The sequence below is a fragment of the Rhineura floridana genome, chromosome 7 (genome assembly GCF_030035675.1).
Source record: "Rhineura floridana isolate rRhiFlo1 chromosome 7, rRhiFlo1.hap2, whole genome shotgun sequence".
NCBI lineage: Eukaryota > Metazoa > Chordata > Lepidosauria > Squamata > Rhineuridae > Rhineura > Rhineura floridana.
The window spans coordinates 6,906,623-6,923,280 of NC_084486.1; the positions used below are offsets into that span (position 1 = coordinate 6,906,623).

General features: G+C 40.9%; 1 protein-coding gene across 8 annotated transcripts in view; it reads left to right on the forward strand.

Moving 5' to 3' along the window:
* Nucleotides 1-10,921, forward strand: part of LOC133388692 (neurotrypsin-like) — a 70,794-nt gene extending 59,873 nt beyond the window's left edge. For all 8 annotated transcript variants that reach the window (XM_061634779.1, XM_061634782.1, XM_061634776.1 and 5 more), the window contains one exon: nucleotides 410-10,921. In XM_061634779.1, the coding sequence (XP_061490763.1) occupies nucleotides 410-720 (311 nt within the window). In that variant the 3' untranslated portion in view covers nucleotides 721-10,921. The remainder of the gene's footprint in view (nucleotides 1-409) is intronic.
* The last annotated feature ends 5,737 nt before the right edge of the window (nucleotides 10,922-16,658 follow it).

The window sequence follows — 16,658 nt, forward strand, 5'->3', positions numbered from 1 at the left end:
ATATTGGATGTTATATGTTGTGAACCGCCCAGAGAGCTTCGGCTATGGGGCGGTATAGAAATATAATAAATAAATAAATAACTTAAAGTGCAATCCTATACATATTTACTCAGAAGTAAGCCCCATTGGACTTACTTCCAGGTATGTGAGTATAGGACTGCAGCCTTAATTTAATTTATTAAAAAAAAATTGTGAGATAAATATCAAAAAATGGGCCCCAGTCAAACCTGTGTTGGGCTGCACCAGGTTAGCTCTCATGCCCTGTAAACGTTCTCATGCAGTCCAGTTCACAGAATTGATGTATGCCTGCTCCCCTGGACAGTTATCACTGGTGCAAGTTACAGGTGTGCTTGGTTGAAGGATTTTTGTTGTTCTGAGTTGAACTGGTTACAATCTATTCTTGTTTCAGGGAGGTCATATTCAAGGACATTACTCCAGGGCTCAGTGCCTCTACTCCCAAGAAGAGTATGCAAGTCCCGCTATGGAAAGAAGTTTACTAATCGTATGCTCTGTGCTGGAAACCTTTCTGAAGATAACCGGGTGGACAGCTGCCAGGGAGACAGTGGGGGACCACTTATGTGTCAAAGGTTGAGTGGACATTGGGTAATTTGGGGGATCACTTCCTGGGGATATGGGTGTGGGCAAAAAGAGTCACCTGGTGTTTACACAAAAGTCAGCAAATTTGTGCCCTGGATTAAGAAAGTGACCAAACTGATATGAGATCATTCAACCCAAAGATGGATTCATGTTGTGTAACTTAGCAGAATTTGAACAGTGGCTTAAAGATATGTCTTCATTTTGCCTCTGTTTGGGTGCCTGCTATTTCTGCTGGTATCTCAAGGTTTGTTTGCAAGTGGAGAAAAGACTTTAGACCACTGATGGGAGGGGATGAAGGAGATTTTAAAATCCTTGTGGTTGATGTCCTTGTATGCATATGAAATTCTGCTTATCAAAAGAACAAATAGTGGCAATACCACTTTTTCCAACAGAGTCACCACACTTTCTCAGGGTACAGAAGTGAAAGGGCTTGATATTTCATGATGGTGCTAGAAAGAAAATTTCTTAAGGTGTGTTCACTCACACAAACTATGCTCTTGCTATCCAAATTACGATGTGCTGTTCATACCAGATCACATATAATATCTTAGCTGCCACCTTTCTTCTGTTTCCACCCCCCTTTGTAATTTCTTTTAAAGCAGATACAAAAGGTGATATTCAGATATCACACCAAATCCTGTTTAAGGAAGCTAAACTATGGTTTGGTTTGATATCTGAGTCTTGACAAACTAGAATTAGAAACTATTGCTCAAAATAGGATTGTAAGCTATGGTTTGTGCTAACCTTGGGTTGGTGTGATGTTTGACAAACTTGAGAGGCTACAGCAGGAGTGGCTAACCTGTGACCCTCCAGATGTTGTTGGAGTCCACTCCCATCATCGCTGGCCACTGGCCATTCTAGCTGGGAATGATGGGAGTTGCAATCCAACAGCAACTGGAGGTTCACAGGCTAGCAACCCCTGATTTTGAGGCTGCTGCACCACAGGAAGAGGAATGAATGTATGAACTTATCACACTGTGAGCACAGGTGACTGAAAACAAAAACAGCCAAGGAGCTTTGCAATGGCTTGACGTTTGTATGTCTGGAACTTGAAATTTTGTGTTCAAGTGGTTAGTGCCAACCAAGGTTTGGCATGATATCTGAACTAGGGATGGGATCCATTGGCTGGTGCCTGTTCAAAAGCATTCTGTTGAATTAACAGGCCTGTATTGATTCTAGTTTGCTAGTTACTGCTTTTACAGATCTGGGGTTTTTTCCCCTTGCAAAAAATATTGATATTAATAAAGACTGATAAAAGGAAATATCAATATTTTGAAAGGTAATATCAATAACATTATCATTCTTAATATCAATATTTTAGATGCAGATTAAAAAAATTGAAAATAGCACAGAAAATAGCTACATAAAAATCCGATCTGCAACGATAGAGAATAAGCAAGTTAATGGAAATGTTGGTCCCAAATCTGAATCATAGAATAGTAGAGTTGGAAGGGACCTATAAGGCCATCAAGTCCAACCCCCTGCTCAATGGAGGAATCCAATTGGGCAGAATTCTAGCACATTCCTAATTTGAACTGAGCTATTGTTTATTAATCATCACATTAATCTCCTGGGTGGCCAGAGGAATTAATTTCTCCATAGTGTTTCTGCTCTCTCATAACCTTCTCCTTCCTTTATACCTTCCATCTCTTCAGTTTTTTTTATTCAGGTCAATGTGCAGCTGGGTGGATACATCTGACATCTCCTCCCCCAAAGTAGCAAGTACAGGCGGGCCCTGCTTATACAGCGGGTTCCGTTCCAGACCCCCGCCGTAAAGTGGAAATCACCATAAAGTGGAACCCCATTCACTATAATGGACCATGTCGTGCAAAAATGATGTGAAAATGACGCCAAACGTCTCAAAAGAGCAAAAAATACCTTTAAAATTGAAAATGAAAGCCGCCACATCAGCGGAACGCCTTAAAGTGGAACACCGTAAAGCGGGGCCCTACTGTAGCTTGCTGTATTATGAGTAAATATCTCCTTTGGGAGGCAGGGAAAACCATGCTCTGAAACAGTTTATTGTGGAACAATCCTGAATGAAGGAAAGTTAGTGTGAATGGAAACAAAAACCCTGAGCTAGCAGAAAACTGTGTACTTAAAGAGTGTGTTTGTGCCATCCTTTATAATGACAGTTTCGGGTGAGAAGGAACATATTCAATCTGAAACCCCTATTTCTTTGCCTTGCTCTTTCAGGTGTTGATTCTTTTACCCCACACACTAAGATTACCAGATAACATCAAACTCCTCCACTTTGTGCAATCTCATCCTCTTCTAACTCTTGAGTTGACTTGCTTTGTGCCAGTCAATCTATTACTACTGAATACGCTGTTACGAATGGACCTTGAACTTCCTCATGAGCAGAGCTCACTAGAAATGCAAATTCCCCTATTAAGAGAGCAGCAGGAACTTTGGCTGGAGTTATCCGCACGTCACCCCCAGAGCATGTATAAATTTACCCTTGACCCAATGACACACACACTGAAAGTAAAATAGAGTGGTTTTATTAAGAGAAGAAACAAGGAAAAATATTGCAGTTTTACAATTACAATTAACAGTGAGCAGCTTTCTAACTATGATTCATTCATTCAGCAACACTGGATAGACTAAAGCAAAGAGACTAACCCTATGAACACTTTCACATTAAGCTCACCCACACAGAAAGAAAAAGGAAAGAAAAGGCCCAGAAGTTGCACATACCTTTCCTGGAGAGTTGCTGCAAGACTAAGGCTGAGAGAGAGACTTTCGTATCTAGCCCGATGAGCCAAAGCTCCGCCCTTTGTAACCAGCGCTAGATTTGAAAGTTCTCACCCAAGTCCTCAGCTTAGAAGCTCTGCAATTGTCCTGAAGATGCTAGAGTGCGTTGATAAGCTGTTGAGCCCTCTAGAAGAGGAACTGCCAACCCCTTCTCACTCCTTATGTTTTATACCTTTTCCTAACTAAACTGACCCCAATGTAAACTCAATGTAAAAGTCTCCAGGAAGATGTGGACATGACAAATAAGAACAATGAAAGAATTTAGGATCATCAGTCAAGGAATTTGTTGTTTTTCCAGAAACCATTCCTTGAGGAATTCCCAGATAATGACTGCAATCTCCTGCCTGTGGACTCCTAATGTTCTGTCTCTTCCTTTAAGATTATCATAACGGTTATGCAGACCATTTCCTAGTTTGAAAGGAGCTATCCTGTCTCTTCCTAAAGGCTTAGAAATGCATAAAATTTCCTAGTTTGAAAGGAGCTATAGAAATGCATAACATTTCCTAGTTTGAAAGGAGCTATTCTTTCTCCTCCTAAGGCTTAATCCAATCCTAACATTATCATAAACATTTCCTTTCTTGAAAGGAGTGCCTATTCTTACTGGGTGACATTCCCCAAATTTCCATAGGAGTCAGGAAGTCTATACCTTCAGGTTTGCAAGATATGTACTCAGAGGTCACAGAGGGGCTGTCTCCCAGGAATCCTTGCTGTTGCCGGCTTTCCAAACTCTGGTTAACTGAGATGAATCAAAGATTAAAAATCCTCAATATCTGATTCCTCATTACAACACAGAGTTACATCATAATACTTCAGCTGAGAAGAGGCCAATAATATCTTGGGTAGTAGAAATTATGTAAAAAAACACTTTTTATCCTATGGAAACTATCTAAATCCTCCAGCAAGCAAGCATTTTTTTTTTTAATGCTGGTGGATTTTTCCATTGTTTCCTTTGGGGTGCTGTCAGTTCCACCCAGGGTTTACAAAACAGTAACAGAACAAACCAGACTACCCCAAAATAAACCAAGAAATCTAGTCTATAAACAATGGAGTTATCAGTGGGCAATATCCAATGTTGTGCCAGTGAGTGCGCTGCCAGGGCTTCCCCTTCCTCCCCCTCTAAAGCTCCTCACACCCCCATGTGCTGCAGAGGACGAAGTCTATCGCACAAGCAGAAGGCTGACACCATTGGTGTTTTTTTAAAAAAATGTCTGTATCCAGAACAGATATTTAGAAAGCAAGGAAGCTTGTACAGGAAGCTTAAGGACTTGTAGTTTGAGTCAGACAAATGTGTGTCTCCTGTGTATGTTCTTTCAAGAACTACAGGTCCCAGAGTTCCTTAGCACTTGCTGCTGGCATTTCCTGTCCACAGATAAGAGGAGACAGGGTGTGACATTTGACTAGGAATTACTAGAAGGAAGAATAAGTGCTATATAAGAAAAAGGGACATTTTGATCCCAGGGACACATAATAGGATTTACAGGCTGAGAATGTGTGAGTAAATGATTTAGGCTTCTGGTATTCAGAGTGCAAGCACTGATTAGGAGAACAATGTCTTAACTATGCAATCCTTTGCATGTTTATTTAGAGGCATGTTCCTCTGGTGCAGAAAAAATTGTATTTTTTTATATACTTTTGTTGACTCTCAATATGCCGCCAAGGGATGTTTAATTTCCTGTTTTTGTACCCCACTGTTTTGGTTGTTTTGTTATATCTTAAATAAATAATAAAAAAGAAGTATGTCCCACTATATTCAATAGGGTTTACTTCCAGGTAAGCTTGCATAGCATTGCAAATAGTGCTATGTGAGTAAATATTAATAATAAAAAGTTAAGCGATGAGCAGCTTTCCAAAGTGCTATAGGTCCATACTATGCCAAAAAGTTAAATTGTTTCCTTTGCTACTGCACATCTTCTATACTTCTACGCAAAATCAGGGGTGCACTTTGGGAGACAGACAGTGCTTCCAACATCCCCCCCCCAATACACTTGACCACTTATTCTGTATTCTGCTTAATGGTCCTCTGTGGCTATGCACGTGTTGCGTGAATTCACAAGATGTGTAGATAGTATCTGAGTATGATTAACCATGTTTCAGGAACACATACACACACATCGTAAAATAAAAAAGAAGTATGTCCCACTATATTCAATAGGGTTTACTTCCAGGTAAGCTTGGATAGCATTGCAGCCTCAAGGTATATAATATACATGAATACCACGTCAGGCTGCAAATATGTTATCAGGGAGCCAGAAATATAAGAAGCTCAAATCAAGGGGATTAAAGGAAGCTAAAGGACACCAGCCAGTGCTTTAGTTGTTTAAAACAGTGTTTTTTTTCAAAATGGACAAGTGTTTTTTTTTGGGGGGGGGGGCATGTTACAGTCTTTTACCAGACTCAGAGGAATGCTTGGCCCCGCAAGGCCAAGCTCCCTTGGACCCAGTATCTCAAACCCCCCCTCCCGCCCGCCATGTTTGGGACCTGCGCTTAGTATGAATATACACCTTTTATTTATTACAAATTAAGGACTAATAATCTCCCCCATTCTGTCAGATGGACAAAGAATCTCTCTTTCTCTTGGAAAAGTGAGAGGATAAAAAACTCTACCAAACAGTCTACTCCATGGAGCAGAACAAGAGAAAGCAATCCTAAATAGTGCTATGTGAGTAAATATTAATAATAAAAAGTTAAGCGATGAGCAGCTTTCCAAAGTGCTATAGGTCCATACTATGCCAAAAAGTTAAATTGTTTCCTTTGCTACTGCACATCTTCTATACTTCTACGCAAAGTCAGGGGTGCACTTTGGGAGACAGACAGTGCTTCCAACATCCCCCCCCCAATACACTTGACCACTTATTCTGTATTCTGCTTAATGGTCCTCTGTGGCTATGCACGTGTTGCGTGAATTCACAAGATGTGTAGATAGTATCTGAGTATGATCAACCATGTTTCAGGAACACATACACACATCGTAAAATACACAAGATTTGCCCTCACATCACACATCCTATGGAACAGTCTGCACAGATGCAATATCTAATGCTGAATTATTAAACCAATATTTACATAAAAATATCAATGACATAAGAAGCTCAGGGTGTTTAATACCATAGAATAGTTGTTTTCAATCTTTCAAGGAACACTATCTAAAGGTAAAGGTGTCCCCGCACTTGTAGTGCGAGTCGTTTCCGACTCTTAGGGTGATGTCTTGCGACGTTTACTAGGCAGACTGTATATATGGGGTGGGATTGCCAGTTCCTTCCCCAGCCTTTCTTTACCCCCCAGCATATGCCGGGTACTCATTTTACCGACCACGGATGGATGGAAGGCTGAGTGGACCTCGACCCCGTTTACCGGAGATTCAACTTCCTCCTTCTGTTGGAATCGAACTCCGGCCGTGAGCAGAGCTTTCGGCTGCGTTACCGCCGCTTACCACTCTGCGCCAATCAATTGATTTGCATAGAATTCAACCTTGTTGTAGAGGATTCTGGGACATGTTCTAAAGTGCACACTCAATTTATGCAGGGCACTGGCAAGGCCTGCTTGGCCTCACACTTGCCCTAAGTGAACAATGCTGATACTTGTCTCCTGAGAACACATTCTCAGGATGAGACTATTACATCTACTTAACGGGTAGATTTGGTGCTCTTGGACAAAACCTGGGCTTTTTCGCAATGAGGAACATGATGAGAAAATGCACTGGAAAGTGTGGGATAACATTTGCTTGATGCACCATCATACAATAACTTACCCACAAATAAATCAGAACACTCAATAAATAGCCAGTGTGGCCTAACCTCCCCACAAACTTTATGTAAGCAAATCAAGATGTATGATCAATAAACAGGCCCTCTGGCAGCAACCTTTTGATGTTATGTGCCTTCAAGTCCATTAGGACTTATGGCGACCCTATGAATCAGTGACCTCCAATAGCATCTGTCGTGAACCATCTAGTTGAGATCTTGTAAGCTCAGGTCTGTGGCTTCCTTTATGGAATCAATCCATCTCTTGTTTGGCCTTCCTCTTTTTCTACTCCCCTGTTTTCCCCACCATTATTGTCTTTGCTAGTGAATCATGTCTTCTCATTATGTGTTCAAAGTATGATAACCTCAGTTTCATCATTTTAGCTTCTAGTGATAGTTCTGGTTTAATTTGTTCTAACAACATTAGTTTACAAAATTCTCACTGGCATTGATGAGTTGTTTTTTTTACTAAGCATAAGTGCTGGACCAATGAGGCAGAATGAGACAGGTGGCGGGTGCACGGGGCAGTGAATTCGTGCTCCTGCCCCCTTTTACCTCATTATTGCCCACGTAGTGAGGCCTTGCTCTGATAAAGAGCTGGGGTGGGGGATCCTTCAGAGCCAGGTATTGTGGGAGAGTGGGCAAGGAGAATGCCTATACCACTTGCCATGGCAGCTAAAAAGGCTTTTAAAAACTTCTCTCAATAAACTGGTTATCTTATACATTATTTAATGTTCTTTTTTGATACGTAACTTTAGTTAACACAGCAGCTTCCCAAACTTTTTTTCATCCATTCTAATACATTAAGAGCGTATTTTATTTGCCATAATCTAGCAATGCAGCTTTTGCAGGAACAGTTATAAATCTTAACACACATATGTATGTGTTTGTATCTGTTACATTGCTGGCTAACCATAGGGTTGCCATATTCCAGTTCCACAAATCCGGACAGGTTAATTTGCATATCATGTAAAGTATTTGCATATTATGCAAATATCTGCATATTATGCAAATATCTGCATATTATTTGCATATTATGCAAATATCTGCATATTAATATTTGGATTGTCCAGTTGTTTTGTTTTTGTGCCTAGGAATTACCACCAAAAGCTGGGGAAAGATGTGAGAAATCTTTTTTTAAAAAGCAACATTTTCAGCCTTAAATGCCTAGACTCTAGTTTCCAACACTATGGAGTATTTATTGATTGATTAAGAGAATTTATATCCTGCCCTTTTGCTGTTAAAAACAGAGCTCAGCACAGCTTACAAATATAATAAAAACAATAAAAATACACAATCAATATAAAAACATAATAAAAACACAAAATAGCAACAAACAAAGTAAGTCAGGGCAGCAGTACGGTTAACCACATACGATATATTTCAAAGATGTGGTGGGTGGAGAAAAACAAGAAGCCAAAATGTTAGGAAAAGGAGTCTTTCACACCACATGCTCAGTTCTAAATACTGTTGAGGCAAGTTTTACAAGTTCCTCCAGTATTCCACTGGTGCAGGCACTCCGACATTCAAAGTATCTGTATGTTTCTTAGGTTTTATAAAAGCAGAGCTTTGCTTAACTCAAAATTTCTTCTCCCTTTGATCAACCACATCTACACAGGTTCCACCTCCATACTCAAAATGAAACTGGGCCTGGAAGTGTGCAACAACCTCACACATACCTTGCTAATTAGATTATCAATGCCAGGATGTCTGTCTTATTGACTACTCTCCTGCTCCCCCCCCCCCCGGACATCATGAAAGACCCAGTCCTGGGCTCAGAAACAAAATAAATATCTGGTCCTCTTCAAAGTATTGATAAGCCTCTTGTTTTAATTGAAATAATAATTATAAATTCTTGTTCTTATCACTAATGGGAGTTAATTATCTTGCATATGCTGCTGTTGCTTCTATGGCTGTAACGGAGTGAGGTTAAAGATAAGTGAAATGCAAATAGGAAAAAAAACACAGAAGGCAATAACACTTTCCTAAATGTAATACCATACCAACCACAGCAAGATTCCTATGAGTAAGGCAAAAAACTAAGCATCTCACAACCAGTCAGGATTCCTAACCAAAAACCAAAAATATGATAAATGAAGAAATATTTATATAAGCATGACTATCAAATATATTTATTATTTACACAAACTGTAAAGATATTTATAGTGCAATCCTAGGTTTATTTATTCAGAAGCAAGTCCCAGTGTATTCAGTGGGGCTTACTCAAACAGGGACAGAAATGCAACCTCAAGTGATAAGCAACTTCATTCACACAACCCAAAATTCCGAATCATGCCACTTTACGCTGTTTTGCAACTGTTTATACTTGTTTTTATTGTTATTGGATTTTAAATGGCTTTATTTCTTGTTGTGAGCTGCCTTGGTTTCCAACCTTCCTCACAGGGGTGTTGGAAAGACTCCATACACACACACGCACACACTGCAGATGTATAAATACATACAGCCCACATAATAGTTTATTGTCAAACCAGCTGGTCATTGCAGAAAAATCAGTATTAGTTTTAAAAAAATCAGTATTACTTTCCTACAGAATAAAAACTGTAATACCTATGTAAGCCCTGCATACTTGCTTTAAAATAGGACTGGAAGGGGGGGAGAGGTTAGAAAGAGTTAGAACACAAACACAATTCTTTTTTACATTCACTCCAAAGTCCCATTGATTTTGAGCACATTCATAACCATGTCTACTCAAAAGTAAGTCCTATTGAATTCAATGGGATTTACTCTGGGCATATGGGATTAGCATTGCTTTTACAAAAAGCAAGCATTGGGAAGGTTTTCAAAACACTGCCCAAGATCTGACTCCTGCACATAAGAGGGAAAAAAACTGAAATGTATATACTTACCCAATTTATGAGATTTTCAGATAAACGGGGTGAAACCACCATTTTGTTTTCTAGAGACTGCCTCAGGTCAATGAAACTGAAACACAATCCCTGATTGGCTGCAATCCTGAACGGGCGGGGTTAAAGCTAGGAAATGCTGTAGTACCGTATACAGTACTGTTTAAAGAAAGATTTAACAGTCGGGGGCAGCTGATGTTTTTATGCATATCTCGAGAACCGGACCACCTAGAAACTTAATTTTTTTTTAAATTAAAGCTGAGAATCTGGGCCACCTAAGGGACTAGCCGGGCGGCATGCAGAGAATCCGGGTAAAACCCGGCTAACCGGGCAATATGGCAACCCTAGCTAACCATTGCTGTGTTGCTTCATAGCCCAGAATGGTCAGCTTATGAGATAATGAACCTGCCAGGTTGTCAATATCTTCCTCAGTGGCCCTTGTGAGGCCCCACATTAGAAATAAGGCAGGTGGTCTGGTGAATAGGGAAAGGGCCATTCAGTTCTGCCATCCATCTTTGAAATATTCGCTCCAGCACAGAGACACTTGTGTGGTGCCAACTTTTTATTTGTCCAGGGCTTTTAAGATACTGTTTTAAGAAAAAAAGTTTTATTCTTATCTGGCTCTTGTTTGAATATCTGGTTTTATTGTTCTGTTGTTGATTTTATTGTGCATTTTTGTTTTGTCAGCTGGTCTGGGAACCCTTCAGGGTTTGAGATTGGGACCGATATTTGTGACTTAAATAAACAATGGGAATCTGTGTTTGGATACCCACGAGCCTGGGAAAGGTGACATCTGTCTTGCTTAAGGGAGTGATGGATGTAAAGAGAGAGAGTGAGGGTATGAAGAAACAGCAATTTGCAATTTTGGAAGAGACAACGAGAGACCTATGAGTTGGCTCCTGGGAGTAATGGGTCAGAACTGATGTGAGGAAGTACATTTGCTGCTCTGTCAGAGTGCCTTTTTGACTCCACTTATGTTTACTTGTATATTTGTAAATAAAGCAAATATTACAAAAAATATTATATGCCTCCAGTTTTTCTCATCCAAAGGAAATCCAACTACTATCCCAAAACCTTTCACCACTGCTCAGGGAAGTAGCAACATGTATTATTATAAAGTCATGGTAAAGAATCTATGGTGTCCATTCCCAGTTAAACTGGGGTCTTTGCTAGAATTTAATTATTTAGCAGCTCTCCAAAGCAAAAGAATGTGCTCCCCACCCCGCTGTGTGCTGTCTGGAGTTTCAGTGATCCCGTCCTCCTCATTGTCTAGGATCCAAGATCTAACCTGCAAAGAGCAGTGCCAGAATCAGGCCTCTGTGGGTTAGGGCAGCTCTCTGGCTGTACTTAGCTGGATGTTGCCCAGGTGGCTGTTCTTAGTCAGCTGAGGTCCAGGAAGATAGAGAAGAGTAGCCTTCTGATAGGTAGGAGAGAGAAGCTAGTGGAGCTGAATAAGAATTACGTGAGGGGTTGGCCTTGGCAGAAAATCTTGAGGAAACGGAGCTAAGGGAGTCACAGAAACTGGTTTACCTTGTAGGTAAGGTCTATCCACCTCCGCAGACTAGTTACTTCCCTTGGTCAAAAGGAGTACCCAAGACTCCTCCAGTGCGGAGGTGTTACTGTTGGGAAGAAAACAGTGATGAAGCTGGATATCCTAGAAGAGAAACATGAAGGTATGACCCAGGGAAAAAATACCAGAATTTGGGGCTGAGAGGAATAGCCTATAGGCCAGGGGTAGGGAACCTCAGGCCTGGGACCAGAATGTGAGTTTCCAGGCTTCTCCCTAGCCACACTCATCCTCACCAGTCCTGCTTCACACTGTGGGTGTTTCTGAGTGGCTGGAAAGTGTTCTTAAACTTTGATAATGCCTCTTGCTTGCCTGGATGGAGGATACAAAGGAGAATATGTACTAGGAACTAGTCTACTGTACAAAGATAAAATTTACACTTGTTACTCCACCCACTGCCGACCACTGATATTGGACGCTGGCAGATTGCCTAGAAGGGAATGTGGTGCTTGGGCTGAAAAAGGTTCCCCTGCCTTGGGGGGGAGTGTTGGCTAAGAGGGTCACAACCTATCAGGGAGATTTTCTTTCTTTCTTTTGAACCTGTTTTTCCTTAATTGTCAGGTTCAGCAGGAAGCTAAAGAAACGTTTTTGTCGCATGCTTAAGTATTTGTTGAGAAATAAACCCTCTTTCAGTTGAGGAACTGTCTTCAGTGGGGTTAATGGATATGGGAGGATTTTAAGTGCCCCTCCCACCTGCACTGAAAACATTAAGCCTTGGGGAAGACAATTAGGCATGATCACGACAGCTACAAATATAAATTAAACCTTGGCTGGGAGATCTTATTCAACAGATCTATTTGGAGATAGGATTTATAAGCTGCTATACACGATGCTGAAGTTGGTTCCTAGTTCCTTATTTGCTTGAAAGTTCAAAACACTAAAAAAGAAGAAAAGTTGACAGCTACAGCAACTTCAAGCCAAAGTTTAACATGTCTCTGAATCACAAAATATATGTTGTGGTACCCCATATGATATATCGCTGTGATCGGGCGACTCTCCCCATCAAGAATAACAATAAATTTGTTCAATCAAAATAATCAGGCTTCTGAAATGGTCATAAATGCATAATGATGTCATAAAATCATAAAAAATAAATAACTGAGGGTGCCCAACCCACAATCTGCTCTAGGCCAGGACAAATCATACACCCCAGGAAAGGGGAGGGTGTCCTCTATGGGATGCCAGTGCTTCCTGCATGGCCCAGAGCTGCTGCTGGGTGCAGGGCATAGATAAGGGCATCTATGCACAACTACAACAGACAAAAGCATGCAGAAAATAAGTGCCCACCCTAAACTCTGTTCTGGTCTAGGGGAAGTCATACACCCAAGGAAAAGGGAGGATGTCCTCTTTGAAATGCCATTGCTTCCTGCCTGGCTTAGAGCTTCTGCTGGGTGCAGGGCACAGATAAGACCATCAATGCACAACCAAAATAGACAAAAACATGCAAAAGTAAAGTAATTTGGTGTGCCCACCCTGAACTCTGCTCTTTGCCAGCACAGACAATACACCCTAGGAAAGGGGAGGATGTCCTCTATGAGATGTCAGTGCTTCCCGTCTGGTCCAGAGCTTCTGCTGCATGCAGGGTATGAATAATGGCATCTATGCACAACCAAAATAGACAAAAACTTTTAACAAAATAAGTACCTGTGGGTGCCCACCCAAAAATCTGCTCTGAGCCAGGACAAATCTCACACCTCGTGAAAGGGGAGGGTGACCTCAATGAGATGCCAGTGCTTCCTGGCCCATAGCTTCTGCTGGGTTAAGGACACAGATAAATGTATCTATGCCGAACCAAAATAGACTACAATGTGCAGAAAGGAAGAAATAATTGGGGGTGCCCACCCCAAAATCTGTTCTGGATCAAGACAACTCATGGATCCCATGGAAGGGGAAGGTACCCTCTATGACATTTCAGTGCTTCCTGCCTGGCCCAGAACTTCTGCTGGGCGCAGGGCACATATAAGGGCATCCATGGATAACCAAAAGAGACAAAAAGTGTAGAAAAAAAATTAACTGGGGGTGCCCAACTCAAAATCTGCCCTGGGCCAGGACTAATCCTCTATGAGATGCCTGTGCTTCCTGCCTGGTCCAGAACTTTTGCTGGGCACAGGCTATGAATAAGTGCATCTATGCACAACCAAAATAGACAAAAATATGCATAAACAAATAAGTGACTGGAGGTACCCACCCCAAAATCTGCTGTGGACCAAGATAAATCATACACCCCAGGAAAGGGGAGGGTGTCCTCTATGAGATTCTACTGCTTCCCACCTGGCCCAGAGCTTCTGCTGAGTGCAGGGCATGTATAAGGGCATCTATGCCAAAAGAGACAAAAAGTGAAGAAAAAGTGAGTATCTGGGGGGTGTTCACCACAAAATCTTCTCTGGGCCAAGACAAATCAAACACCGCAGAAAATGATAGGGTGTCCTCTATGATACTCCAGTGCTTATGATCTTTGTGGAATTTTTTAATGTTTAATTTTTGTATTGGTTTCCCCTATTACCTTGTTATAGCTCAATTATTTTATTTTTTAAAGTCATTTATGTTGGTGACAGGATCAACAAACAATGATTTCTCGAAGAAGATGTAATTTCATAGATGACCCTCTAAAGTATGCATGGATGGCATCATAGAACACACTCTTCAAGATGCATGGAAGTATTATTTGTGGTGTCCCAAATCATTTTAGGATGGGCACCCCAGTTTCTTATTTTCTTTCCTTGACATATTCGCTATTTTTCTAATATATATATGCCCTTGTCTGTACCATACATACAAAAGAAGCTCTGAATTGGGTGGGAACTCTCTCCTGCATACATGGATGTATGATTTGTAGTTCCCAAAGCATGTTTTGGGGTGGGAACCCGCAATTCCTTATATATCTTCTGCATTGCTTATTGTGCATAGATACACATATCCATTTTGTGTTTCCACAAGAAAATCGATGCCAGGCAGCATGCAGTGGCATCTCGTTGAGGACACTCTCCCCTTTTCTCAAGTGAATGAGGTTTCATGGCCCACAGGAGATCTTGGGGTGGTGACCCCAAATTACATATTTTCTCTACTTACTCTTCATTATTTTAATTTTGCATAAATGCCCTTATGAGTACCCTGCACCAAGTAGAAACTATGGGCCAGGTGGGAAGTACTGGCATCTTGTAGAGGACACCCTTCCGCTTCCTCGGATGTATGATTTGTCCTGGACCAGAGCAGATTGTGGGTTGGGTACCCTCAGTTATTTATTTTGTATGATTTTGTGATATCAGTATATATTTATGACCATTTCAGAAGCCTGATGATTTTGACTGAACAAATTTATTGTTATTCATGATGGGGAGAGTCCCCTGATCACAGTGATATATCATAAAGGGTGCCCCAACATATATTATGTGGTTCAGAGACATGTTAACTTTGGCTTGAAGTTGCTGTAGCTGTCAACTTTTCTTCTTTTTAGAGTTTTGAACTTTCAAGCATATAAGGAACTGGGAACTGAGAACTAGGAACCAACTTCAGTGTCTTCTGCTATACAACAATTCAAGGCAAGTTATGTTGTGCATTACTTTAGTTGTGATTATAACTTTAAAGTTTCATCTGTCATTCTTCCTGCCCCAAAATCAGGCTTGGGAATTATTTTTTTTTAGAGTTGTGTGATGTTCCTATATTAATGTATATATGGTAAGTGTTGGTTGTTTAGAAGATACATGGTAAGTGGAGTGAAAGAGGAGGGGGAGTGAATGGGCAGTAGAATGCTAGATGATTGGCTGAGTGTTTAAAATGGCTGAACGTATAAAAGGAAGAGGGAGAGTGGGATCTGGGGGTGTGGATGAGGTGAAATTGAGTGGGTTGCTTGGTGGGGTTTAGAGAGTTGTTTGCCAGGAGAGAGTGCAGAAGGAGGGGGGTGGAGTTCGGATTAGTGTTGAGTACAACCATATGCTTATGTGCCTTAAGAAGAAATCTTGTTAATCTTGTTAGCTTTGTTATCTTTAATAAATACTGTATTTGGTTTACCAAACGCCTGATCCTTGGCTGGGGTTTCACAGACCAGAAGGGAGGGTAAGGTAATGACCAAGGCTGAAGAGAAACTGTAACAAATGGTGGCAGCGGTGAAGAGAATAACAATACCAGTATTCAGAGTCTCTGGGAATACTAGTATTAGGACGTGACTGGTGGTTGCCTAGCAGGGGGATCTGTTGAGATCTATGCTAGAGCGGGGAGAGAAACAATAAAAAAGGACAGTCCGGACTGGTGGAGTCCCTGGTGGTGCCTAGTGACAGGCAGTAGCCACGCGCAGGTAGGAACCTGACAGGGAGAGCAAGGAAAGGGTGTCACAAGTTGCACTTCAAGATTTTGTGTTTGAGTTTTTAAAGACCTATTTCTGAGACTATGTTAATTTTTTCAAAGCCTCTGGTACACAAAATGCTGTAGGATAATTTCTTAGAGACAGTTATAGGTGGTGTTAACTACAACCATTCTGTCTAGCTACTAGCTATATTCTTCTCACATGACTAAGAAATGGAGCCTGTGATAGGGATTTGTAGACAGAAGTGATATTGATTCTCAGTGACTTCCCTTTTTACCCGACAAAATAAATGGGCTCAGTCTGAGAGTCTGGATATCTGTTGATAGCATCATCAGTTTTCACATACTAGTAAAGATGCTAGTTAACGGTAACATATATTTTGAGCAAGATTGCAGCTGGTGTAAAGCAACATAGCAGTATTTGCCTACCATCATCCACAAGCTATCCCTTTTTATTCAATTAAACTCCATCCCTCCTGTACCACTAAAAAAGACAAGGCACAGTAATTACCAAATTGTCTGTTCTGTATTATTTGCATGAGGTGTAATTACAGCTGCCAGTGTTAATTACTATTATCTCTTCTTCTCAGCCTAGAATGTGCTTTCCAGGACAATCTATTCATGAGAGAGGGGGAGAGAAACTTCTGAATACAGGAGAATGGAGGGCTAGTTCATGAATCTCTCTATATTATTTACTGGATCTGGGGATCCTGTGTGGGTGCAATTGATGATGGAAAGCTCAAAGGAAATCAACCAATGTTTGAAGAACAATTCCATCTTTTGGGAGGAAGGGTGGGATTTACATTAAAAAATTAAAATGAAGATGTCTTAAAA